At 38.5% G+C, this 25,524-nt stretch overlaps 1 protein-coding gene across 1 annotated transcript in view; it reads left to right on the forward strand.

Annotated features, from left to right (window-relative positions):
• NTN1 (netrin 1) overlaps positions 1 to 25,524 on the forward strand; it is a 376,740-nt gene that overhangs the window by 222,005 nt on the left and 129,211 nt on the right. Inside the window, exon 4 of the mRNA XM_072641064.1 lies at positions 23,421 to 23,570. Coding sequence (XP_072497165.1) covers positions 23,421 to 23,570 — 150 coding nt within the window. The remainder of the gene's footprint in view (positions 1 to 23,420; positions 23,571 to 25,524) is intronic.

The following is a 25,524-nucleotide window of genomic DNA, read 5'->3' on the forward strand; positions in this document are numbered from 1 at the left end:
TTCTTGTAAAATTTCATTTGTTGTACACAGGAATGCTACTTTGCTAAAATCATTAATTGTTTCAACTTTTTAGTCGCATCTTTGGGATTTTTCAAGTGTGTTATCATATTGTTTGCAAAAGAGATAATTATATTATCCCATTTCCTATTCTAATTCCTTGAAAGTAACCAAGATGGTAGCAGATCTTGAGTACATGCTATATGAGGATTGGCTAAAGAGGAGTATTTAGCCTAAAGAAGAAAAGATTTAGGGGGATGTGATGGCTATTTTCAAATTTTTGAAGAAATATCACATGGATGAAGAAATTGCCTTTTTCCTTTGATTCAAAATTGGGTGAAAGTTGTCAAGAGGCAAGTACATTTAGGTTAGGATTGGGATAAGGAAAAACTTCCTAGCAGTTTATCTGAAAGTAGAAAGATCATAGGGAGATCATGGGTCCCTGTCCCAACTCAAGGTTTCATGGAGAAGCTGCTTGACCCCTTGTCAAATACTGTGTTGAAGGGATTCTTGTTCAGGTATGGGTTTGACTATATGTCTATAGAGGTCTATTTCAAAACAGAGTCTGAGAGGATAAGAAGGCAGATCTTTGCTTATCTTTGTCAGAACCTCTTTAAGGAACTAGGTCATAAATCAGTATTTGGACTGACTGTTGCATCTTTGTTTAATGCCTTCTTAGTTTTTAGTGACTGGTTTTTGGTTGACTTCTAAACTGTTAAGGTTCAAGTTCTCTAGAACAAATAACCCAGTACTCCTTGTGTTGCACAATGAAATGAAAAATAATTTTTAAGCCCTTATTACATATCACATACAAAAGTGAGACAGTTCCTACCCTCAAGAAGGTTAAATTCTAATGGATAAGACAACACATGTAAGAGAATGGTGGCTGTGATTTGAGAAGTTACAGGGATGTTGAGTGGAGCCGTAGGAGAGTCTGTTGACATGCCTTCCAGCTATGATCCAGTAGTCCTGTGATGCCTTCCAAGAAGTATGAATGATTTGTTTTAGTGTGTGTTCGTCCTTCATTGTCGAAGAAGACCATGCCATCAGAGAAATAATGATGTGACTTGCACTTGACTTTGTTTTGAGGGAGGGAGGGCTGTGCAAGTCACCAGCCTCACTTCTCCTCCAGAGCCATCTGAATCCAGTGACCAGATATTCATCAGGATGACTGGAGATGACTCAGGATGAGGCAATTGGGGTTAAGTGACTTGCCCAAGGTCACACAGCTAATGAGTGTCAAGTGTCTGAGGTGAGATTTGAACTCAGGTCCTCCTGACTCCTGCACTGGTGCTCTATCCACTGCACCACCTAGCTGCCCCTTTTGTTTTAGTATGATTGGGTGGATAAAATGGGCCACGTGGGTTTATGCTCAGTCACTCCTAGCTTGACCTGAAGAGTGGCAGTGGAGGTCCATAGAGTGTGGCATCAGGGCACATGTCAGGAAGATGGCTGAAGTGGATCACTGGAGATGCTGACATCAGATAACACCCTACCTTGAAAGCATTTGAATTCATTGACCCAAAGAACATCAGAACTAGAAAGGAGCTCATTTATACCAATCTTACTTTATGAATGTGGATTCAACTCAGTTAAACAAAATGTCTTCTTGTGAGCCAACTGTGTGTAAGGCACTGTGATGAACAATACTTAGTCACCCCTATATCCTATTCTATAGGAAAGGCCATCTTCTCTGGGATAGAATATATTTAATCTAAACCTGCTGAGGAATTAGTACCATGGACAAGTCATCTCACTTCTCTGAGTCTGAGCACATAGGATCACAGATCCGGAGGTGGAAGAGATGTCAGGGGCCATCTATCTCAAAATCCTTATTCTACAGATGGTGAAATTGAGGGGCCTTAATGGTACTCTGGATTCAAACCCTGCCTCTGACATTTACTAGTTGTGTGATCTTTTCTCCTGTGTGTTGCAGTGGAAAGAATACTGGATTTCAAATCACATGACCTAAGTTTGAGCTCCAGCTCTTTCACATCTAACATTGTGACCCTGGGAAAGCCACAACTTCATGAACCTCAATATCCTTATTCTTAAAAATGGAGAAGAAAACTTATAATATCTTACCTTACAGTTTTATTGTGAGGAAAGCACTGTGTAAACTTTTAAAGTACTGTGTGAATATCTATCATCTGCATCATAGGATTTAGAGCTGAAGGAGACTTTCAATATGATGTTGTTTAATTATTTTACAAGGTATAACTCTGAGTCCCAGAGAGATTAAATGACTTGTGATAGGTACTTAATAGCAGAGGACAAATCTGAACTCAAATTCTCTTTCTCCAAATCCAGTGTACCTTTTTTTTTTGCCAGCGGACCACATGACAGCGATGGTGATGATGACGATCTTTGGCGTCTGCAGTTCCATTATTCCAGATTAAGTCACAAAAGGTCCTTTTTCCAGTATCTTAAGTGCACATAGTAGATACTTATTCCTCAGCATCCTACTTGGCACATAGTAGATATTCAGTAAATGCTAATCAATTAATTCCCTGAAGAGAGTGACAATCCTATCCCCTTAGTGAAGCACAGTTACTAAAGTAACTTGTGGAGTGCACCAAAGGGCTTTTGGTCCAGGGGTTATACTTACTCTGCCAGAGTTATTGAGATCCTTTGTCCCTTTGAAGTATCCTCTTGTGGGATGAGGTCTGGGAAAGGGCTATTTTACAAAATACAACAAATTTGGAAAAAAAATCATATTGAAATCGGAGGCATTTTGGCATGGTAGATAAAGGGATGGCACCAGAGTCAGTAAGCATGGGTTCTAATACTGCCTCTGACATATACTGGCTGTGGGACCCTTGGCAGGTCAGTTAATTTCTCAGTGCCCCCAGGAAACTCTCTAAGATGGCAGGTTTTAACAAACATGCTAATTTTCATCAGAAGAGGAAATTTCCCCAGTAACTCCCTAAAGCAATCATATGCACACTCACGTACTCTCACAGGAACAAATAAGATAGAAAATAAATCAATTCCTTCCCTTCCCCATTTTAAAGATTGGGGCAGAGCTGATAGTCTGAGGGATTTCCTTATCCCCAAGTATATAAGTGCTATCTACCAATATTTCTGATTAGTGATATATACAGACTTGGTATTTGTTCTCAGATAGATCTCCCGGGACCAGCGAGGTAGACTTTTGAGAACTTGCCATGATACAGTTGGACAAAAGACTGGCTGTGATATAATTGTGCTGTCTAGATAAAGGATTCATATTTTTTGAATGCAAAGTTGACAAATGATGAAAACCACACCCAAACTTGCTGCTCAGGTATGAGTACAAAGCTTGAGCAGAGAAGGGGGAATTGTACCATCAAATGTACACTCCTTCAGGAAAGCAGTAGAAGGGCTAAGAGCCAGATGTGTTGAAAATATAAATTAGTTTGGGTAAAATTGTTATTTTTATTATATTGGTCCTGCCTACCCATGACAATTAATAGTTCTCTAGTTATTTTAATCTAATTTTATTTGTATGAACAATTTTTTTTCATAATTTTGTTTATATAGTTCCTGGCAGGTGAGAATTCACCCTGCTACTACAAAGGCTATGTTCTCCTGCTTTCCACTCCCTCCCCCAGTTCTCTTTCAGACCTCCCTTCTCCCCACCCTCTGTTTATATATATATATATACATATATATGTATATATATGTATATATATATGTATATATATATGTATATGTATATACATATACATATATATATACATACACACACACACACACACACACACACATTGCACATACAAGTTACGGAAACCATCTGTCTTGACCTGTGCTTTCCTTGTCAGCTACAGAATAGGGGCAGTAAGAATGTAGTTAACTAGGTCATGAAAGCCCAGAATGTGAGAGTTGGAAGAGAGCTTAGAGTTCATGCAGGCCAATTCCCTCATTTTGCATAGGAGGAAACTGAGACCAGAAAGGGGGAGAACAGTTGCACAGGGGTCACGTGGCTGGAACCAGGACTAGAACCCTGGTGTTCTGACCTTGTTTTAGATATTTACCTCATTGCATTGTTCTTTCACCCTTCCTGTTGTCTTTTTATCTACTTTTCGAGCAGAGCAACCAGGGTAAGAAGAGCTGGATTCATTTATTTTTGTTATTCATTAGCAACTGTTGTCAAAGTAGAGGGAGGATGTTGGTATGATGGTTGGTATTAAGTTGATGGATTATCTCATGGTTTTCACTTGTCCATTCTTTCCCTCTTTCCTTTTAGCATGGAGAGATGAGGTGATTATGCTATAAAGACCAGTGGTATATGTGATCTGTGACATGGGATTTTTAAAAAATATCAAATCTTCTTCATTGTATCTCTTTTTTCCTTTTCCTTTCCTTCAGTTGAATGTATATATATTATCTTCTAATACAGATTATGAGCTACGTGTCCTCTTCTCCTTTGTTCCTGGTACAAGGCACAGCAAAATAGACTTTGGATTAATTCTAAATGAATAAAAAGATTGTTGAGATGTTGTCTTAAGACCTACTGGAAAACCTGAGGTCTGAAGTTTTCAGTGCAAATCCGCTGGTGTTTTGCTTTTTTAAAAAAATTTTCACTCTGGAGGCAAGTTCACATGTCATCATTGTCCTTTACTCGTATAGACCTTGGAGATTAATCAATGTAGTCAGCTATGTAAATTAATTGACTCCTTCCCACCTGGTGCCCTGGCCCATTTCTAGCAAGACTCTGACATGTCATCCATCGTCCTGCTTTGAATGGCTAGCATCTCCCAATGACTATATTCCACCTGAGTTTGGGTGCTCATTAGCAACATTTTCAAGTGTTTGTGTGCTTCTTTCTATGCTGCCCATCATCAAACACCTTTCTTCTGTGACCTGAAAAGAAGCAAAAGTCCTAACTTTTCTCCACAATAAAAGCCACTGCCTCCCTTCTACATGGTCTGAAATCCAGATGTGTCCACTGCCCCTACTAGTCCTAAACGGCAGATTGCATACTCATCTTTATGTTTTAATCAGTCTTTTTAATGCTTTTGGTGTTTTCTGTCTGCATTCACTGCACTTATCCTCTATCTTCCTTGGGAAATGTCCATCAGGACTCATTACTGGTACCCTCACAGAGCAACCATCAGGCAGATATTACTCTCTGAGCCATATGGCAGGGTCTGGCTCCAGCTGCCTGGCTTTCTCTGCTGGCTTCCAATACTGAACTCTCTCTCTGGAGGAGGTCCCTATCCATGGACCTGTCTGGTTCAAAACAGAAAAGGATATTTCACTCTAATCAAATACAATTCCTGGATAAAACACTTTTCAGGAAGCCACAGACTAATTTGTACTTTGCTCTCCTCAGCCATTTCAGTCCCAAGAATTTCCCTGGAGCCCCAAGTTGTTCTGTGTTTACCTTCTCATCTGCTCTGAAGAATAGTAGTGTTGTGGTATCCCCTTAATCAGAACCCCAAAATTCAGACTCCTGGAATTTTCAAGGGAAGCTTGTTTCTCATAGAATTTAGAACTGAAAAGAACCATGGAAATCTTCTTTCTCATTTTACAGTTGAGGAAGCAGATCCTGAGAAGTTAAATGGCTTGTTCAAAGTAACAGAAGTCCTAAATGGCAGAGGAGGCATTTGAATCCAGATCCACTGGCCCCACTGCATTATTCTGTCTTGATCACTCCACTTCTCTTTACCTTGGAAACTTTGTGTTAAGGTTACCTTTGATTAGGATCCATTAGACATGGTACTTAGGTATTTTATCCCAAATGACTAAAATTAAAATGATTTTTCCATGATGTCTGGGAAAGGATCATAGGAATATAGATTTAGAACTGGGAGAAGCATCAGAAGTCATCTAGTCCAACCCCCCTCATTTTTCAAGTAAGGAAAATAAGTACTAGAGAGATAGTCATTTGCCTGAGATCATAAAGTTTGTGAGTGGCAGGATTGAGGTGCAAACATGGGTCCTCAGAATCCAAATCCAATATCCTCCCCAAAGTACCCATACTGATCCTCCAGGGCAAAGCCTGTGACAGAGCCATTCTCTATCTTCCCTACTTTAACCTCTTATACACATTGACAAAATGGAGAGATGTGGGCTGGACAGGAGTATGGTTTGTTTGATTTGGAGATATTTGGATGCAAGATTCAAAGAGTAGTCATTAATGGGTCATTGTTGATATGGAAGATCCCAGGAATCTTCCTATAATCCTATTCTCTTCAACTTCTTTGTCAAAGTTTTAGGTAAATGTATAGATGTTGTTTGTCCTTCGTTCTCAAAGAGGACAAATGACGTCAAGAAGGTGATGTCTTGACTTGCAAGTGGATTGGCTTTAAGTGAGGCAGAGCTGGGCAGAGTCATCAGCTCCACTCTTTCCTCCAGAATCATCAGTCTAAAGACAGAGGTCAGGATGACTAGTAATGACTTCAGATGCAGTGGGAGACCTTGGCCTTTTTAAAACAAGGTTTTTCTCAGGTCTCTGTCTGAGGCAACAGCCATGCAGTAATTAAAGGGTAGACAGTGACTGAGGCAAGAGATGACCTAGTTTGCCTTCATAAAAGAATCAGTCTGGAAGGAGAAGACTCTTAGAGTGTCTTGCCAGAACAGAAACAATTGCTGTTTGGACTAACTCTGAGCTAAGGTGTGGATGATATGCTTGACAGATTTTCAGATGACACAAAGTTTAGAGGGATAATTAACACGCTGGAAGACAGAATCAAAATTCAGAAAGGCTGAATGACATTTAATAGGGCTAATTGTAAAGTTCTGTACTTGTAAGACTGATCTTTTGTCTGCAGTGAGAAAGAAATATGGATTGTCTGTGATATGGCAGCCCAAAAGCCATGTGAGGTCTTAGGCTGCATTTGGAGAGGCATGATGTCCAGGACTAGGAATATAAAAGACCCTCTGAACTTGGTCATGGTCAGAACCCATTTAGAGTACTGTCTTCAATTCTAGGTACCACATTTAGCAGGAACATTGATGAGCTGAATAGCAGGGAGACACGTACAGGGAAAGAACTTGAATTCAAACTGTATGAGGCTTGGTTGAAATAACAGAGGTGGCTTACCCTGGAGAAGAGAAGACAGGGATGAAGGAAGGAGGCAATATGCTAGTAGCCCTCAAGTATTTGAAAGACCATCATATGGAAGAAAGATTAACTTTGTTCTGCTTGGCTCAAGAAGGCAGAATTAGAACTCAGATGGAAGTCGCAAAAAGGCAGCTTTCAGTTTGATATAGGGACTTTCCAACAATTAGAACTGTTCAGATGTAGAATGGGCTGCCTCCTCAGCAGTGGGTTTCCTATCACTAAAGTTCTTCAAGGAAAGACTGCATGACCACTTGGGGCAGCCGGGTGGTACAGTGGATAGAGCACCAGTGCAGAAGTCAGGAGGACCTGAGTTCAAATCTCACCTCAGACACTTTACACTCACTAGCCTTGGGCAAGTCACTTAACCCCAGTTGCCTCATCCTGGGTCATCTCCAGTCATCCTGATGAATATCTGGTCACTGGATAAAGATGGCTTCTGAGAAGCCCTCCCTCACTCAAAACAAAGTCAAGTGCAAGTCATGTCATTATTTCTCTGATGGCATGGTTTTCGGCAACAAACACAGCACTACTGCATAACTTGTTGGTCAGGTATATATTGGACTTGGGTATAAGATTCTTAGATGACCACTGAGAAGATCCCTTCCAATTTTGAAATTCTGTTCTATTCTTTCAAAAAGTTGCTTTCAACTCTGAGAGTTTGGGATTCTTTCCAAGTTCTCTAGTTGGACTTTATACTTCAAGGCCAATCATTAGGAAAGAGATTGTTTTGGCATAGAGTCCTCTATGATTTATATCCAATTCTTTAGATTTATGCATTTATATTTAACTGTGGACCTCAAAAAATTCCTGAGGGAGTTTTCAGAACTCTGTTGGAATTAGAGACTCTTAAAGTTGAAAGGGACCCCAAATATCTCGTCCAGACTTCTACCTGATTCAAGAAATTCCTCTATAGCACCCCTGAGGATATCAGAGTGCCCCCAAAGAAGAGACCTAATGTACCATTCTCACAGACTCCAAGAGCTAGTAAAATCAAAGCAGGCCATAGACCCAACCTTACATAAGATTCTCCTCATTCTTACTTAAGAAAGCCCAGAGAAACCTCAGTGGGGAGTAGGAAGACACAGCAGAGTACAAATTACACCTGAAGCAGGAGATGATGGAAAGATTTGATTGCCTGCGCATGAGTGTGGATGTGGCCACTCTTCTCTTCAAATGGGAGAGTCAGGGCAGCTCCTTGACCTCCGTATTCTAAAGAAGATATTATGAAACAACTGAGTTGTCTGTCTCCTGAGTTTCTTCTCTAACTTAGAGCTTCTTCACCTGCCTCTGCTGCCCCCAAAGTTTGAAAATTCCATTGACTGTCCCTTTTCCTCACCAATCACTTTGCCTCCAAACACAAGGCATCATGCAAAGGGCTATGGTCTTAGACTCAGAAGACATGAATTCAAATCCTGGCATAGACATTTAATTACTGTGTGACCATGGCTTACTTACCTCCCTTTCTGAGCCAGTTTCTTCATCTGCAAAGTGAGAATAATGGTACTTTTTAATCATCTACCTCATGAAATTATAAGGAACTCACTTTTCAAACCTTAAAACACTATAGAAGTGTGAACTGTTATTAGCAGAGAGCCAGAAATGATGAAGACCTTGGCTGAGCCTGGGAAAGAATGTTTGAACCCCTAATCTCAGAAAATTGGGGTTCGTAGGTTTCAGAGGATTTAAAGTTGGAAAAATCATGATTTTGAGCTAGAAGAAACATCTAGGCTGACCCTGTCACGTTACAGATGAGGAAACTGAGACCTGTAGAGGTGAGGTGACTTATGCTAAGTCACAGATGGCAAGTGTTAGAGCTAGGATCTAAATTTTTACTGTCTTCAATTCTAACATTATTTCCACCAAATCACACTGCTTCCCAAAGGATGTTAGTGCTCATAGACCAAAAATTGTAAATTTAGAACTCAACAAGGTCGGTGGGTAGTGACTTGGCCAAAGATCACACAGATAATAAGTGGCACAGCTGGGTTTTGAACCAAGATTCTCTTACTCCAAATGCAACATTCTTTCCACTTCACCACACTGCCTCATTTAGTTCAACTTTTTTCATCTTACAAATGAGGAAACTGAGATCCAGAGAACCAGAGTTACTTAGTGAGAAACCTCCAAGATTGAGTCAAGTCCCTATCGGTAAAAAGCTCTAGTTTGTGATTAGAGGTTGCAGATTGAGAGCTCATCTCTAAGTAACACTGGCTCATAATCTGAGTTTCCCTTGGGTACATTAGAATTTGGCTAAGAGCCTTTATCTTTCATATAAGCCCTATAACTAACAAAACATTTAGGAAGGCAGGCTGCTAGTTGGCAAAATGCATAGAGCCCTGGATCTGGAGTCAGGAATATGTGAGTTCAAAAACTGTCTCAGTCACTTACTAGCTTTGTGACCTTGGATGAGTCATTTATTGTTTGTCTGCCTCTGTTTCATCATCTGAAGACAGTAACACCTATTGCTCAGAGTCACTGTGAAGATAAAATGAGATAATATTTGTTAAACACTTTGCAAACCTTCACTACGTAAATGCTATCCCTGTTAATTTGTCATAGTGGTATCGTGGCAAATTGGTAGCCTATGGATATTTGTGGTATAGTGACCAGAAGCCTGCACTTAGAGTTCAGACTGTGTCTCAAATAAGTACTAGCTGTGTGACTCTAGGCAAGTCACTTAAACTCTCTTAGTCTCAATTTCCTCACCTGTACAATGAGGGTAATGATCATAGGGTCATCATAAGGGTCAAATGTAAAATGCATTGCAGATTTTAAAGCACTATGAAATGTGTTTTAGGACAGATTTTATTTCACCTGCATAGGAATTCAAAAGAATTCACACCTGAGCCTGTAAACTAGCAGGTCAGTTTCCCTTATCTCTCCAGTGGTTGTCTGTCTTCCCCAGGAAACCTGTATGTCCTTGAGTGGTGCTGTGCTTGAAAGAATCGAGAGTTGCTAGAAATCAAATACCACCCATATAGTAAGTCCCCTCTCCCCTTTTCCCCCATTTGCTAGGGGCCTTTATATTTACTCCAGTTGCATAGGACTCAGATTCCCTAAATCAGGGAAAGAACTTCCCTCATTGTACCAATGAAGGCAAAATACTATATTTATTCCTCTTCATCATGGTTTTATGTTTCACTATCCCTGAGTCCTAGCTCTTGCAATTCCTGGGGTAAACCAAGTCCTTGGTTTGGTACAGAAACTTGGTGTAGAAACTTCTCTGTCACTTCAATGCTGCCAACCCTGAGACCTGGTTGTGCAGGTTAATCTTCAGAGAACCTTATATGTGTCTTCATGTTGTTCCTTTCTCTTATCTCTTCACTTTCTAGTTCTGTTCCCTTATGTCTCTGTCTCACTTTAAAAAAAAAAATTAAACATATATTTTATCTATTTTTTGATTCTCAGCATTCACTTCCAAAAGAATTTGAATTCAAAATTTTCTCCCCACCCCCACCCCAGGACAGCATGTACCCCATCCACCCATTCCTCTAGTCTGTCCTCCCTTCTATTACTCTCCATCCTTCTTCCATGCTCCTCCCCTCTGATTTCCCGTAGGGCAAAATAGATTTCTATTGCCTGTACATCTTATTTTTCAGTTGCATGCTAAAGCGATTTTTAACATTCATTATTAAAGCTTTGGTTCTATATTCTCTCCCTTTCTCCCTCCCAACCCACCCTCATTGAGAAAACAAGCAATTCAACATAGGTCATACATGTGTAGCTGTGCAAAATACTTCCATGATAGTTATGTTGTGAAAGACTAACCACATTTCTCTCTGTCCTATCCTGCCCTCAATTTATTCCATTCTCTCCTTTGACCTATTCTCCCACAATGATGTTTGCTTCTGATTATCTCTTTTCCCAATTTGCTGTCCCTTCTCTTATCTTCCCTCTCCTATCTCCTTCCCCTCTGCCATTCTGCAGAGTAAAATAGATTTCCATATCCAATTGAGTGTGTGTTATTCCCTCCTTAAGTCAAATCCCATGAGAGCAAGGCTCAATCATTTCCTTTCATCTTCCCCCTCTTCCCCTCCATTGTAAAAACTCTTTCTTGCCTTTTTTATGTGAGATGATTTGCTACATTCTACCTCTCCCTTTCTCTTGCTATTAGTATGCTCCACTCAACAGTAAATTTTATTTTTTAGGTATTCTCCCTTCATATTCAGCTCATCCTTACCCTCTATGTGTGTGTATATGTGTGCGTATGTATTACACATACATACGCACATACCCATGTACATATATGTACCTACACAATACAGTATACACGTGCATACACACATATATGTGTATGTGTGTGTATATATGTATATATACATACATATATGTGTGTATATATGTATATATATGTGTGTGTGTGTGTGTTTGTGTGTATATGTATATATATATGTATATATATGTATTCCCTCTACCCTAATACTGAAAAAGGTCCCATGGGTTACAAATAACATCTTTGCATGTAGGAATGTAAACAGTTCAACTTTTATGAGTTCCTTAAGGTTATTCTTTCATGTTTATCTTTTCATGTTTCTCTTGATTCTTGTATTCGATAGTCAGATTTTTTATTTAGCTCTGGTCTTTTCAACAAGAATACTTGAAAGTCCTTTATTTCATTGAAATTCCATTTTTTTCCCTGAAGTATTATACTCAGTTTTGCTGGGTAGGTAATTCTTCGTTTTAATCCTATCTCCTTTGACTTCTGGAATATAATATTCCACACCCTTCGATCCCTTAGTGTAGAAGCTGCTATGTCTCACTTTTAAGTCAAACCCAAGGGCATAGCACAGGTATATGATTTAGCTGTGGACTTGAGTTGGTATTAGAACAAAGTTAAGTTCTAAGTTTGTCAAAAAGCTGCCCTGTTGCTGGAAATTTCAGGCCTTCCTCAGGAGATAAAAAGAGGAGGGAGTCCTCCTAAGACATGACTAGACACACCTGCCACATGGGCCTCCCAGAAAAGCATGACAGAAAAACAAAGAGCTTTAACAACAGAATGTAAGAAGTCATACCAAGTTAAAATAGTTCAACATGTTCACTTTATAGATAAAGACAGGGAGACCAAGAGAGGTCAAGTGACTTGTCCAAGGATGCACAGTAACTGACCGTGATTCCATCTCATGTTGTTTGGAAGGGATCTGATGTCCTCGTTGTCCAGGGTCTTGACTCATAAAAGACAAGAAAGGGAGAGGTCGATGAGCCCCATACTATCTTCTGCCCTCAAGAAGCTTGATGTTGTCCTTTTCTGTAGGTCTTCGGTGGAAAGGATTTCATAACTGATTAGAAAAATTATTGAAAGATAAATCCTGACATACACTGAGGTGGGGGTGGGGAGTGGCAATGGAACAGTAAAACAGTCCATCAAAAAGTACTTAGTGGACTCTTCATTCGGTGAAATTCAAAGTCATCATTTCTAGTAAAATTTATTTGTGAAACACACACACACAGGCACGATGCTGTAAGTACTAGATAGTGTTGATATCTCTTCACCTCTTAACCTCAACACTAAACCAATCCATAATGATGGAGATAGACACAAGGTAGGCAGCCACCTTAATAAAGACTGTATGTTCAACACAGCGTGTATAGAAATGAGATCATAAAATATTATAGGTGAAACCAATCGGGGAGAGCTTCTGATTCAATGCCATTATTTTACAGTTAGAGAAAATAGGCTCAGAGTGGAGGAAATGACTTGTCCAAGAACCACACAGAGATCGTGGTAAAGCCGGATTAGATACAGATCTTCTCATGTCAGTCACTGCTTCCTTCCATTGCCTTCCTAAACAGTTGAGTGAATGAGATCAAACTCTATGAATGCCTCAGCCTCTTTTCAAGGAGCAGACTCCAGAATGCCAATGGGAATTTCTCTCATCTCTCCTGTATTTGTCTTGGTTCCCTAAAGCTTCTAGAGTGTGCCTTCCCCATCAGCCCTAAGCAGGAATATTCTGGAAAAAGGAAGCTTAGCCACTGTTTGGAACTGTTCCAGTCAGCTGAACTGATGAGAAACTCACTCACACTTGGTTCTCAGGGACCTTGGACTTCTGTTCTCACCTTTTTTCTTTCTTTCCTTCCTATCCATATTCCTCTCTCTTTCTCTTTTTTTCCTGATCTTTTTATGATGTTGTAGTTTAAAAAAAACCCAGATAGATTGTTTTCCATGGCCAGATGTTACCTGGTTGTTTCAAATGGTAGTGATGTGCTATGGAAAGGATTCAGTGTGTTATGGAAAGGATTCAATTTCTCTTGAAACAAAAAATAGTCAACTTCCAAAGGGGAGAGAAAGTCACTGAGCATGTTTACTCTGCTTGAAATAGTTCTGATTGGGACCAGTCTCTCCAAAAAGTTTGGGTTAGGGAAAGGGCACTCCACGCTCTAAAAGCATGCTACCATCTTCACATGACCACTTTCTTTGTGCCCAAGAGATGACTTCTCTTACCTTGGTCCACATTCTGTGCAGCTCAGCCCAGGCTACGCTGTGATTGGGTTAATGGATGGGGGGAGGGGGAAGGATGTTATAGGGAGTATTAAAACTCTCACAGCTTCTGATTGAATTGCCTTTTTCCTTCCCAGCAGCATTATTGCATTTAGTCTATATGATTCTTGTCCTCTCCCCCTTGTTTCTTTTTCTGAGGCATATGGTTTCCGACAGTAAGTAACCTGTTCATCTTTTTGACCTTTTTTGAAATCCAAGCCATGTCAACTACCCACTTGAAATGGGTAACACCACAGGGGCCAGCATGGTTTGGGGATGAGCTGCCTTTACATCCTCATTTCTCTTCTGACCAAAAGCATACATTGGCAAAGAAGGCAGGTGGTGTCAGGATGTAAAGGCATGGTCTCATGAAAGCCCCACTAACCAGTGGAATTTACTAGTTGAGTGTGAGCACCACAAAAAAACAGTGTTCCTCATCTTCAGGTTCGGTACATTGTTCCAACCTACCATTCTCCTAAATTTACCAGATTTACTAACAGTAAGAAACATTTAGTGTTGAATGATAATGTGTTGCTCCCACTATCACAGAGAGAATTTTTAAAATTGTCAGACTGGTAAAGAAGAAGTCCATGGGTGTAGGAGTGAAGAGACCTGCATTCTAATCCTGACTTTTTCATTAACTATCTGTACAGCCTTGGACAAGGTATTCCACATCTCTGCACTTTATCAGCTATAAAATGGGTAATACTTAGTTAGCCTAAATCACAGAACAGTAAGTAAAAGACCTTTGAACAGTAGAAAAGGCTATCCAACTTTAGGATGTTATTACTTTATAAGCAATCTAATTCAGATGTTCATCTATAATTTTTGCGGTTAAAGTTCGTTCAGAAAACATAGATTTATTGTCATGGATGGCCCCAGTCCAGTCATATAGACACATCTGAAAGATATGTGCCCAGCAGTGGGATGGACATACTTCCTGCACTTCCAGGAAGAAGTAGATTTTAAACCATATTAAATAATAATAATTCTAGGAGTTTATATTTTTCCTCCTCCCTCAGTCCATCTTTAAGAATTCATGCTAATGGAGTGGGAATAATCAGGTAAAAATCAAGAATAATAAATAGGGAGAATTTATTATATTTAGATTGGAAATATATGATAGTTTGGGCAGCAGATTTATTATTCTAATCATATTTTAATAGTGTAATAATATAATTTATTGCACATAAGGTGCCTAGGGATTAAAACTTGATCATGCTCAAGAAGGACTTGAATTAAGAGACAGAAGAAACTACCCCTTGATGGAGGTGGAAGGTCCATGGGTATTACCCATTTCACATGTTTTCTTGATTTTCTCAACCTGTCAGTCAATTATGCTGTGTTATTTTTTTTCTTCTCAAAAAAACTTCACTATTTGTCTTATAGGATAGGTCTGTCTATATAGGATAGAAAGGGAGGCATATGTGAGATACTATGATGATATAAGGAGGAAAACATCAATAAAAATATACCATTTAAAAACTTGATCATACCTGAGGATTGATTTAGAAGAAAGACAATTATTCTCCACAATGAAGAATGGGCTCAGAAAGAAAATAAGTGAGTTTGTCCATTTCAGGAGATCTCAAGTCAAGAAATTCAGTGAGCATTTATGAAGCACCTAACTTGAGCGAAACATTGTGTTAGGAGACTGGGTTAGATAAAAAGTTTACACAGTGATAGGAGAGAGAGAGAGAGAGAGAGAGAGAGAGAGAGAGAGAGAGAGAGACAGACAGACAGACAGACAGACAGACAGACAGACAGACAGACAGCCATACATATTTTGGGGTCAAATTTGAACCCGAGACTTTCTGACTGTAGGGTAAATGCTTATTCATTGTACTACTTAGCCATCTGTCCTGGGGTTCTTAACTTTTTTGGTCATTAATCCCTTTGACAGTATAATGTTTGGTAGAATAATGCTTTTAAAGGCATAAAATAAAATACCTAGAATTAAAAAGGAAATCAATTATATAGAAATATAATTATCAAAATATTTTTTAAAACAAGCTTTCAGACTTCAGAGTAAGAACCCTTGGTCTAACAGGAGGATACATCTAGATACAGATTTACAAATACACATGAATACATATAAATAACTATTATGCAAAATCATATCTATCAGAGTGTTAAAAACAGAATAATCTATGATTTTTGAGGCAAGAGAAAGGACTTTATTTAAAATTTGAAATGGCTAGGAGTAGTAATCAGAGCAGTTTGCCTAGAGGTTTGAAGTCTCACAAAGCCATTTCCCTTCATTTCCCTTGCTTTCCTCTTTTGTAAAATGTATCTGGTAGGATACCAGATAGTTAATAGGGCCCCTTCTAACTCTCACATTCTTTAAAATCTATAAAAAAATTATATAGTGTCTTTCAGAATAGGAAATGGCTTACATACTTCTCAAATATACCCCTATGTATGCAAATGCTGATTGACTCAGGTATATTGTCTTTCTAGAGAAATAAATTGCAGGAATATATTGGCAGAAGATGAAAAAAAAAAAGAAGGTAGTTGTCAACAGACCACTGGTTCCTTTTCTTTTGCCAGTATCCTCAGACTTTGTACTAGGACTTTGGATCAGATGTTTCAAAGAGCTTGTGGAAAAATAACTTGAAAATGTAGAGGTAGGGAATCACAGGAAACATATAATGGATAATTCTGATTATGTGAAAATAAAAATTTTTTTTTCAGAAACCAATGCAGTCAAAATTAGAAGGAAAGGAATAAATTGAGAAAGAATTTGTACAGCAAGTTACTTTGATAATGGCCTCTTTTCTCAAATATATAGCAAACTGAGTCAAATTTATTAAAATAAGAGTCATCCTCCAAATGATAAATGGTTAGAGAATATGAACAGGCAGTTTTCAGATAAAGAAATCAAAGCTATTTATAGTCATAAAAATGTTCTAAATTACTATTGATTAAAGAAATGCACATTAAAACAACTCTGAGGTGCCACCTCACACCTATCAGATTGGCTAACATGACAGAAAAGGAAAATGACAAATGCTGGAGGGGATGTGGAAAAGCAGGGGCACTTGTACATTATTGATAGAGTTGTGAACTGGAGAACAATTTGGAACTTTGGCCAAAGGGCTGTAAAACTGTGCATACATACCCTTTGATCTGTATCCCAAAGATATCAAAGGAAAAGGATATATGTACAAAAATATTTTTTGCAATTCTATTTGTGGTGGCAAAGAATTGGAAATTGAGGGGATACTCATCAATTGGAGAATGACTGAACAAGTTGTGGTATATGATTGTGATGAGAAATTATTGTGATAAGAGATGTGGTTCCAGAAAAACCTAGGAAGACCTGTATGGATTGATGCTGAGTGAAATGAGCAGAACCAGATCATTGTACTCACAGCAATATTGTAACAGTGAACAATTGTGAAAGATTTAGCTACTCTGATCAACGCAGTAATCTATGATGACTTCAGAGTGATGAAAAATACTCTCCATCTCTAAAGAACTAATGAACGCTGCAAATTGAAGTATAATTTTTAATTCTCTTTCTTGCATTTTTTGTAACATGGCTAATACTGAAATATGTTTGAATGACCTCATATTTATGATTGATATCATCTTGCAGGCCTTCTCAATGAGTAGAGGAGGAAAGGATGGAAAGGAGGAAGAGAATTTGGAACTCAAAACTTTTTTTAAAAAGAATGTTAAAAATAAATAGCTTTAAAAAATAGAAATGGGGGGAAAGAAAATGGAAAGGCAGTATGTCAGAGAACTAGAAACAATCTGCCTCATACTCAGAGGAAGATCTAGGTTCATGTCTTGCTTCTGACATGTCCTACAGGATGACTATTGGCAATTTGCTTAATTTCTTAGTACCGTAGGTAAACTTAATACTATAAATTTATGATAAGATTGGTAGAGAGGCTCAGGAGTTCCCTAAACTGATAAAATCAGATAAAAAAATGAAATGCTGCTGAAAGCAAAGGGAGATAACAGTTTTCAAGTGGTCCAAGTTTGGGTTTAGCAACTCAGAATACTCAGATTTAGAAGAAACCCATCTGTCTCTGCAAAAGATTCTATCCACAATGTACCTAACAAGTGGTCATCTGGCCTTTCCATGAAGATCTCTAGTAAAGAGGCACCAACTGCCTCTTGAGGCAGCCCATTCCACTTTTGAATAGCCCTAATTGCTAGTAAGTTGCTTAAATCAAACCTAAATTTGCCTCTTTGGTTGTCTTAATTTTGACCTGTAGGACCAAACCTTCTCAGTTAATAGCATTATCAGTGATCCATCCTTGCATCTGACCATTTAGACGTTCCATATTAGGCAACATACTATTTTCTGAGATCTTATCTAGGTTAATAGTTTGGAAGACTTCACCAGACATGTGACTCATATTTAGGTAAACTGTAGCTGCAATGTTTCCTCTGCCTACCTGCCTAGAAACCCTATCAGAAAAGGAAATTGGACAAGTTTGTCATGAATTCTGATTTTAACGAAGCCATGCTGATTCTTGGTGATCCCTGATTCCTTTTCAGAGATTCATTAATAATCTCTTTAAATACATTTTGAAGATCTTGATAGGAATTAAATTCATTGGTCTATAATGTTCAGGCTCCATGCAGTTGTTTTTTTTTTTATTTTGGGGATACCGTTTGAGGATACCATACTTCTCCAGTCATGAGGTCTTTTTTCCATTTTCCATAATCTTTTAAGGATTACTGACAGTGTCTCAACAATCACGTTTACCAGTTTGTTCGGGACATTTGGACCTGGTGACAAATACATCGAGAGCAATTGGGTACTTCATTACTGTCTAATCTTCCTGTTTATCTTGGGTATCAACTTACTGTGATCTATTTTTGTTCTATCTTTTCTCTTCTCAGAACTCATTCTCCCTAGTAGGGGAACAAAGGATAGTTCTGCCTTCTCTATGCTGCCTATTTTGTGTGCAATCCCCAACAGAATTGAGAGCTCTTCAACAGGCAACACCTATGTCTAGGAAAAGCAGGAGAAACTTTCGCTTGGAAGTAGCTAGGGGAGATTTCTGCTACTAGTTTAGAGGCAGTAAAATATGAAGCAGGTACTGTCACCTTCCATTTCAATTTCTTTCAATCTTCCCTGCCACCTGCCCTCCAAAGAGTTTGGAAGAAAGGTGATGATCCAGTTATCCCTAGTAATATTTTTAATGTTCCTTCTCCATCCCCCTCCATTTGGAATAGAAATCAATGGTGCTTTGTAAGAATTACCTAACAGAGACCAAATGTAGTTTCTTGTCGGTCAAACAAAAAAATTCAGGAAGATTGCCCTCCACATTTACCCTTTAATGGGAAAATTTTTTAAATGATATCTGCTAATATTTTATGGGTCTGAATTTGAAAACCTGGTACTCAAGTCACTTTCTTCTTAAGCTTAGTTCCTTCAGTTCAAATATGGAAGTGCCTGGGTGCTTTATGAATTGTATTTTAAGCTTTCCTTAAATGCGTTTAACTGATAAAAGATGATAATTTGACTTTTTAGTTCAGTTAAGCCTTTTTCCAAAATGGAGCTCCTTATTAATAGTTACACATGAAAATTAATAGCTAACCTCATTTGAAAACATTAATACCATAACAATAAGATTTAAGGAAATATAAGCACTTTGGTGGTTTACTAAGTAACCCATAATTATTCTCAAACACAGTTATATCTAATCTGCTTTAGATCTCAGGCTTCAATGGAAAACACATTTTTAATTCACTCAAAACTCTTTCTTGGAGTCAAAAGCCCTCTGGCTTTGCAGCTTCAAGGCAACTTGATCTCCAAAGCCCTGGATGGTGTTTTTTCCTTTGCTTCTGATTAATGTATAGCTGGGGGGAAAGAGGGAGAAGGGGGGGCTTTAACTGCTTGGATATTACTTATCAAGACCTTCCATAGTTCCTGTCAATTGCCCTGCTTCCTATCTCTTACAGCAAAGCAGAGAAAAGAAAAGAAAATCACAGCAGTCACATAGTATGGTTTTGCATGAAAACCTTATGATGGCCCTTTTTTTAATAAGAAGGAAGATCCAGACCTTCCTTATTGTCACTAAGCATCCTTTCCTCCCATGTGAACAGTAACTTGATTAGCACTTAGCACAGCACCTGGCATCTAATAGGTGCTTAATAAATGTTTATTAGTTGATTATTGATTGATATATCTGCAGAGTTGGTTCTTTATTAAGAGCTACAGTTTTTACAGCCTGTTCTCTGATGTAGGTTCTTCTAAACATTTAGTTATTAAAATCATAACCCTTACTAGAACATAATTTTAAGAAATACATTGGGATAGAACATAATAGGGTTTTAAATAGAGAAAAAAAGAAATATTTTCACACTAGCCCCTTATCTTTTGGTCCCCACACCATACTACTCTTCACCACATTATAGAGACTTGGATGGTATTTTTAGCCTTTTTCTGATATAATTGGCATCAGGTCAGATTCTCATCCCAGTCTGTCCCCACCATCTCAGGTTTTCTGACCCCATTCATTCCAGACACAGCACGGAAGGCTCAGAAATTAACACGACTGGTAGAATGCCATGTTATGATATCATTCCTCCAAAAAGTTAGCCAGTCTTAAGAACTCTAAGTGTTGGTGGGTAAAGCATTTCCTTACTTTTCATCTGGAGCTAGGAGGCAAAACCAATCAGGAATTTTAAAGGCCAGTACCTTCAGATAGACATGTCTTTGTTCAATGTTTTAGGGTTTTTGTAGACATCCATTTGGAAGTTGGCAAGCATCAAGCAGTGATATTTCTCAGAAAAATTGCAATCTCCAGGATCTATTTGTCATTCTTGATTTTGAGGTTAGGACGTTCAGAAAGCTAAGTGTTGGAAGTATAAATGGCTGGATTTATCCAGGTACAAGAAGGAGTATAAAAATATGGTTTAGAGCTGGAAGCGACTTCAGAGGTTATGTAGTCCAATCCTCTCGTTTTGCCATTAGGGAAATTGAGGCCTGAAGAGGTTAAGTAACTTGTCCAATGTAACACATATAGTGGCGTAGGTGGCATTTAAATCCAAGTCCTGTGACTTTAGGGATAGAACCCGTTTTAATATGTCATAATCCCTCATTTCCATCCCATTTCCCAGATTATTTCAGTAAATAAAACTGGATGACGTCAAATTAGCTCTGCTACTAATTTGCCAGGTAACCTTCAACAGTTTGTACGTCCTCTCTATATATCAGTTTACTCCCCCTTTAAAAGTGAAGGAGTTGGGCTAGGTGATCTCTACGGTTTCTAACAGCTTTGACATTATGATTTTCTAATTTTTGTGACTGTTACCCTGAAAGTCATTGTTTCTTCAGAAAGAGAGAGTGATAAAATAATGATAACTAGGACTTAAATTCATTAAGATTTGCAAAATGCTTTTCATGTGCCATTGTCTTAGGTCCTCTCTCATTTCACAATTTTATAGAGAAGGAAGGCAAGGCAGAGAAGGGTTAAGTGACTTTCCTAGGGTCACATAGCTAGTAAGTATCTGAGTAGAAACCTTACCAAGTATTAGGATTAGAACCCAGTCTTCCTCGATAAGAACACTGTATTTGGAGACACAGGATCTGGGTTTGAATTCCAACTCTGAATCTTAGTACCTGTGTCACCTTGAGCAAATCACATAAACTCAATGGGTCTTATTTTTCTTATGTGTAAAATGACGTGGTTGAACTAGATAATCAATAAGGTCCCTTTTGACTCTAAATCCTATGATACCCAATTCCGCTATCCCCGAGAGACAGTAGGGTACTATGCTAAACACTGGAGATATAAAGAAAGGCAAAATCTTGGTCGCTACCAACAAGGAGATCCTATTCTAATGGGGAAGGTAACATGTATTTAACTATATACATACAAGATATAAGATATTTATGTGTGTGTATAGCTATATACATACCTATATATGTATATGTATATACAAGATATAAATAGAAAGGAAATATATACTATAAAACATTATATATATATGTATACATAATATAATAACATAAATAATAAATGCGATATAGAGGGAAGGCCCTAGCAGTGGGAGGACCAGGGAAAGACATCTTGTGGAAGATGGGATTCGAATTGAGTCTTGAAGCCAGAGAAGCAAAGAAATGAGGAAGGAGAGTTTTCTAGATGTGGGAAGACATTTACGTGAAAAAATGATAGTCTGGAAGAGTGTCTTATTTGAAGTAAGCCAGTGTACCTACATCGTAGAGTAAATGGAAGAGAGTAAAGCATAAGAAATCTAGAAGTTGGAGGGTGCTAGAGATATTACAGAAGGCTTTAAATGTCAGGGAAAAGATTTTATATTTGAACCAATTTTGTAATTGGGAGCCCTTGGAATTCATTTGGGGGGATGGGGATGGAGTTTGTGACATGCTCACTTTGGCAGCTGATTGGAGAATATATTGAAGGGAAGGACAGACTTGAGGCAAGGAGAACAACCACAAGGCTATTGTAATAGTTCAGGAATGAGGTAATAAGGGCCCTGCATCCGAGTGGTGGTTGAGTGAGTGGAAAGAAGGTAGAATCAACATGACTTGACACAAGATTAGATATATGTGGTGAATTTGAGTGAGGAGTTCGAGAATGACACTGAGGTTGTGAGCCTGGGTGACTGGAAAGATGATGGTATTTTTGGTAGTTATAGGAAAGTTGGGAAGAGAAGGGGATTTGGAAGGCAATATTTTAAGTTTAGTTTTGGAAATGTTGAATTTGCAGGACATCTAGTTTGAAAGGTCCAAATGACAGATGTGAGACTAAAACTCAGGAGAGATATTAGGATTGGATATATGTGTGTGTGTATATATACATATATGTATATACACATTCACACATCCACATATATATACACATATATACATACATACACCCCACCCACATATATATATAATACACATACCCCACATGCTCCCTACATATATGTATATATGCATACACCCCCACATGCCCACATATATATACATATGTTATATATTTGGCAGTCATGTGCTTATAAATGATAACTCAACCTATGAAAATTGATGAGATCAACAAGCAAGACAGTATAGAGGGAGCAGAGAAGAGGACTCATGACAGAATCTTGGAGGATACCCCCTGGTTAGTGAGCAGACCTGGAGAGAGCTTTGGGCTTGGGATAAGGAAGACTTGGGTTTGAATTCTAGCTGGGTGTTTCCAGACAATCACTCAGCCTCTCTGGGCCTCAGTTTCCTTATCTGTATATAAAATGAATATAGCAGTAGACTCTAAGGTTTCTTCTCACTTTAAATTTATCCTATGATATGATGATCTGTTCCTGTGACTGCACCTCAGACAGATGGATAAGTTAGGTGGGACTCAGCCTTTCCCCTTAGCAGCTCCCTCAGATAATATGGATAACTGATGCCCTACCTCTACGCAGGTAACTTCCTCCCAAAAGTCACATTGTATCTGCTAAATCCATGTCAACCATCTAAGGAATTAAGGATGGATGAAAGGGTAAGAAATCTGCAGAGAATATGAAAATCCCAGAGTTAATAGATAGAAGTTCATATGTAACAGAAGATGTTTTTCCCCACAAACTTTCTTCTCCACTTATTATCAGAAAATTTTGGCGCTATTCATGAAAATGTTTGAATTATGGGCTTTCCTTTACAGATTACAGCAAGATCCCCCAACCTGTGTGGAAATGTCATCCCATTTTTGTACTTTTGGTTTTAATTTCCCAGATCTGGGTATTTTGCTGCATAACACATGAGGATCCTTACAGGATAACAAGCATGGCCCTTCCCTACTTGCCTCTCTGATGAGCAGGAAGAGGGGTTACTTGGTTCTTTCCTTTCTCTGGGAAAGAGACATTTGCCGGAATAGTCGTTAATTGATGTTACCTCTCCCTTTTCCTTTTTTTCTGACACTGTCATGTGTTTTCCCCCCACAGCATGCGATTGCCACCCCGTGGGTGCAGCTGGCAAGACCTGTAATCAAACCACAGGTCAATGTCCCTGCAAGGATGGTGTGACTGGCATCACGTGCAATCGATGTGCCAAAGGTTACCAGCAAAGCCGATCTCCCATTGCCCCCTGCATAAGTACGTGGAATCATCTTTTTTTCAAGTCTGTAGCAATAGTAGAATTTACTTGCAAATATCCTTATAAGGCTTATCTGACTTCCTAACAGATTTAGTAGCTATTAATACTGATGTGTGCATGCTCAATCACAAGGTTTTGTTGTTTTTTTTTTTTTAACCTGTTATATTGCTGGGTGTCTAGTTATACTAGAACATGTGTAATTCAGTATACTCTAATGTAGAAACCAACATATTAGGCATATTTATTTGCCACAGGGATTAGGTTATGTGAGTGCAGTCTAAGACCCAATGAATCAAATGATGAAGTAAGTGTAATTTGTTCAATTATCCCTGAGCAGACCTCTTTAGCAGACGTTGGCATGGTCTACATTTATTTGTTCTGAATACATAGAACAGATGTATGGCAAATGGTTGTTGTTTCCTACCAACCCCCAACCCCAAACCAGATTTTATGTTTCCTTCTCAAGCAGCCCAGGTTTTGTAGTGGATGGATGAGTGCCTGGGTGACTCTTGGATCTTGTATATACCTGTGGCTGTGAGGAGACCAGCAGCATTTGATCCATAGCAAGTATGAGACTTAAATGAATACCATCCATTACTATAGTGGGATGGGTGATGGTGTTTTTATCTTTGTGTAGGTATATTATGCTGTATTAGATTTTGAATTGTATATTCTCTCTTAGAAAATAAGAGAAGTAGCGAAGTTCTTGTCCCATGCCATCTACATGTCCTTTGGGCTCATGGGAATTCTCATTTCTGTAGCACTTTAAGGTTTACAAATCATTTTCCTCCCAAGAACCCTGTGATACATGCAGTACACATGTTTCTGGATTCATTTTGCAGGTGAGGAAATTGAAGCTTAGAGAGGCTGGTCCATTTACCCACGGTCATTAGGTTATTAAGTGTTAGAGCCAGGGCTGAACACCAAGTCTTCAATTTGAGAGCCAGCATTCTTTCCACTGCACCTCACTGCCTCCTAAGTAATTACTTTGCATTCCTATCTTTGTATAAAGTTCTGTCATGTGACACATATTTCTTCCCCACCTTATATGATTTTGAGAAAATGGCAGTACGTACTCAGATATAAAGAAACATGTTAGGGCAAATGGGAAGTTAAAAGTTGGAAGACTCAGTTTGATTCTTTTTCTAGCCTTCCACCTAAGTCCAGTGACATTAAAGGTTGAGTGAAGGACAGCAGTCAATTAATCCTAACCCAAAAAGTAGAATCCTGGTGTCATGATCTAGAGGCCCCCCAAAAAAACAAAAACAAAAAAACCAAATTAGAAACCCAATCTAGTCTGCCTATTCTGGTCTCTTACCAGAGCAGCATTATGACAGGCCATCTTATAGTTAATTTCTACTGCCACACAAGCCTACAATCGAGTTTTCATCTAGTCATGGAGAGATTCTCAAACACATTACTGTGGACCACACCAAATAAAAGAAGTCTTGAGAGTGAAAGAAAGAGGTATCTAAATTAGATTTCCCCTCCATTGCCTAGATATCTGGCTCTGTATATTTGAGCTGTTATTCTAACAATATTTGTTTCTAAATTATGATACTTTTTGTCAATATAATTATAAATAATAGCCCAAGAAAGTTAATTTAGCTCACTATTTGTTCATGTATGTTTAAGCTTGTTAAATGGTTTGTTTTTTTCACCAATTGCCAAAGGCTTATAACATGCAAAAATTCTTCTTTTCAGTCTAAGTCTAAAAAACCCTAAAGGGAACATTTTTGTAAAGTTGGAAGAAAACCCATGTAGCCATCTTGGGTTATGAAAACATTTTTAATGGTTTCATTTTTAAAAGGGACCAGAACCTCTCAGATTGCTCAGAAATATCTGAAATGTAACATTTTAAACTTATCCCCTGTCTTTTAAATCCCCCGTGGAAAGTTCAACCTTGAAAAGAAGCTGAATTCTTAGAAGTAGAGATATAATCGTTGGAAAATA

Source organism: Notamacropus eugenii, chromosome 2 (genome assembly GCF_028372415.1).
Source record: "Notamacropus eugenii isolate mMacEug1 chromosome 2, mMacEug1.pri_v2, whole genome shotgun sequence".
In the NCBI taxonomy this organism is placed as follows: domain Eukaryota; kingdom Metazoa; phylum Chordata; class Mammalia; order Diprotodontia; family Macropodidae; genus Notamacropus; species Notamacropus eugenii.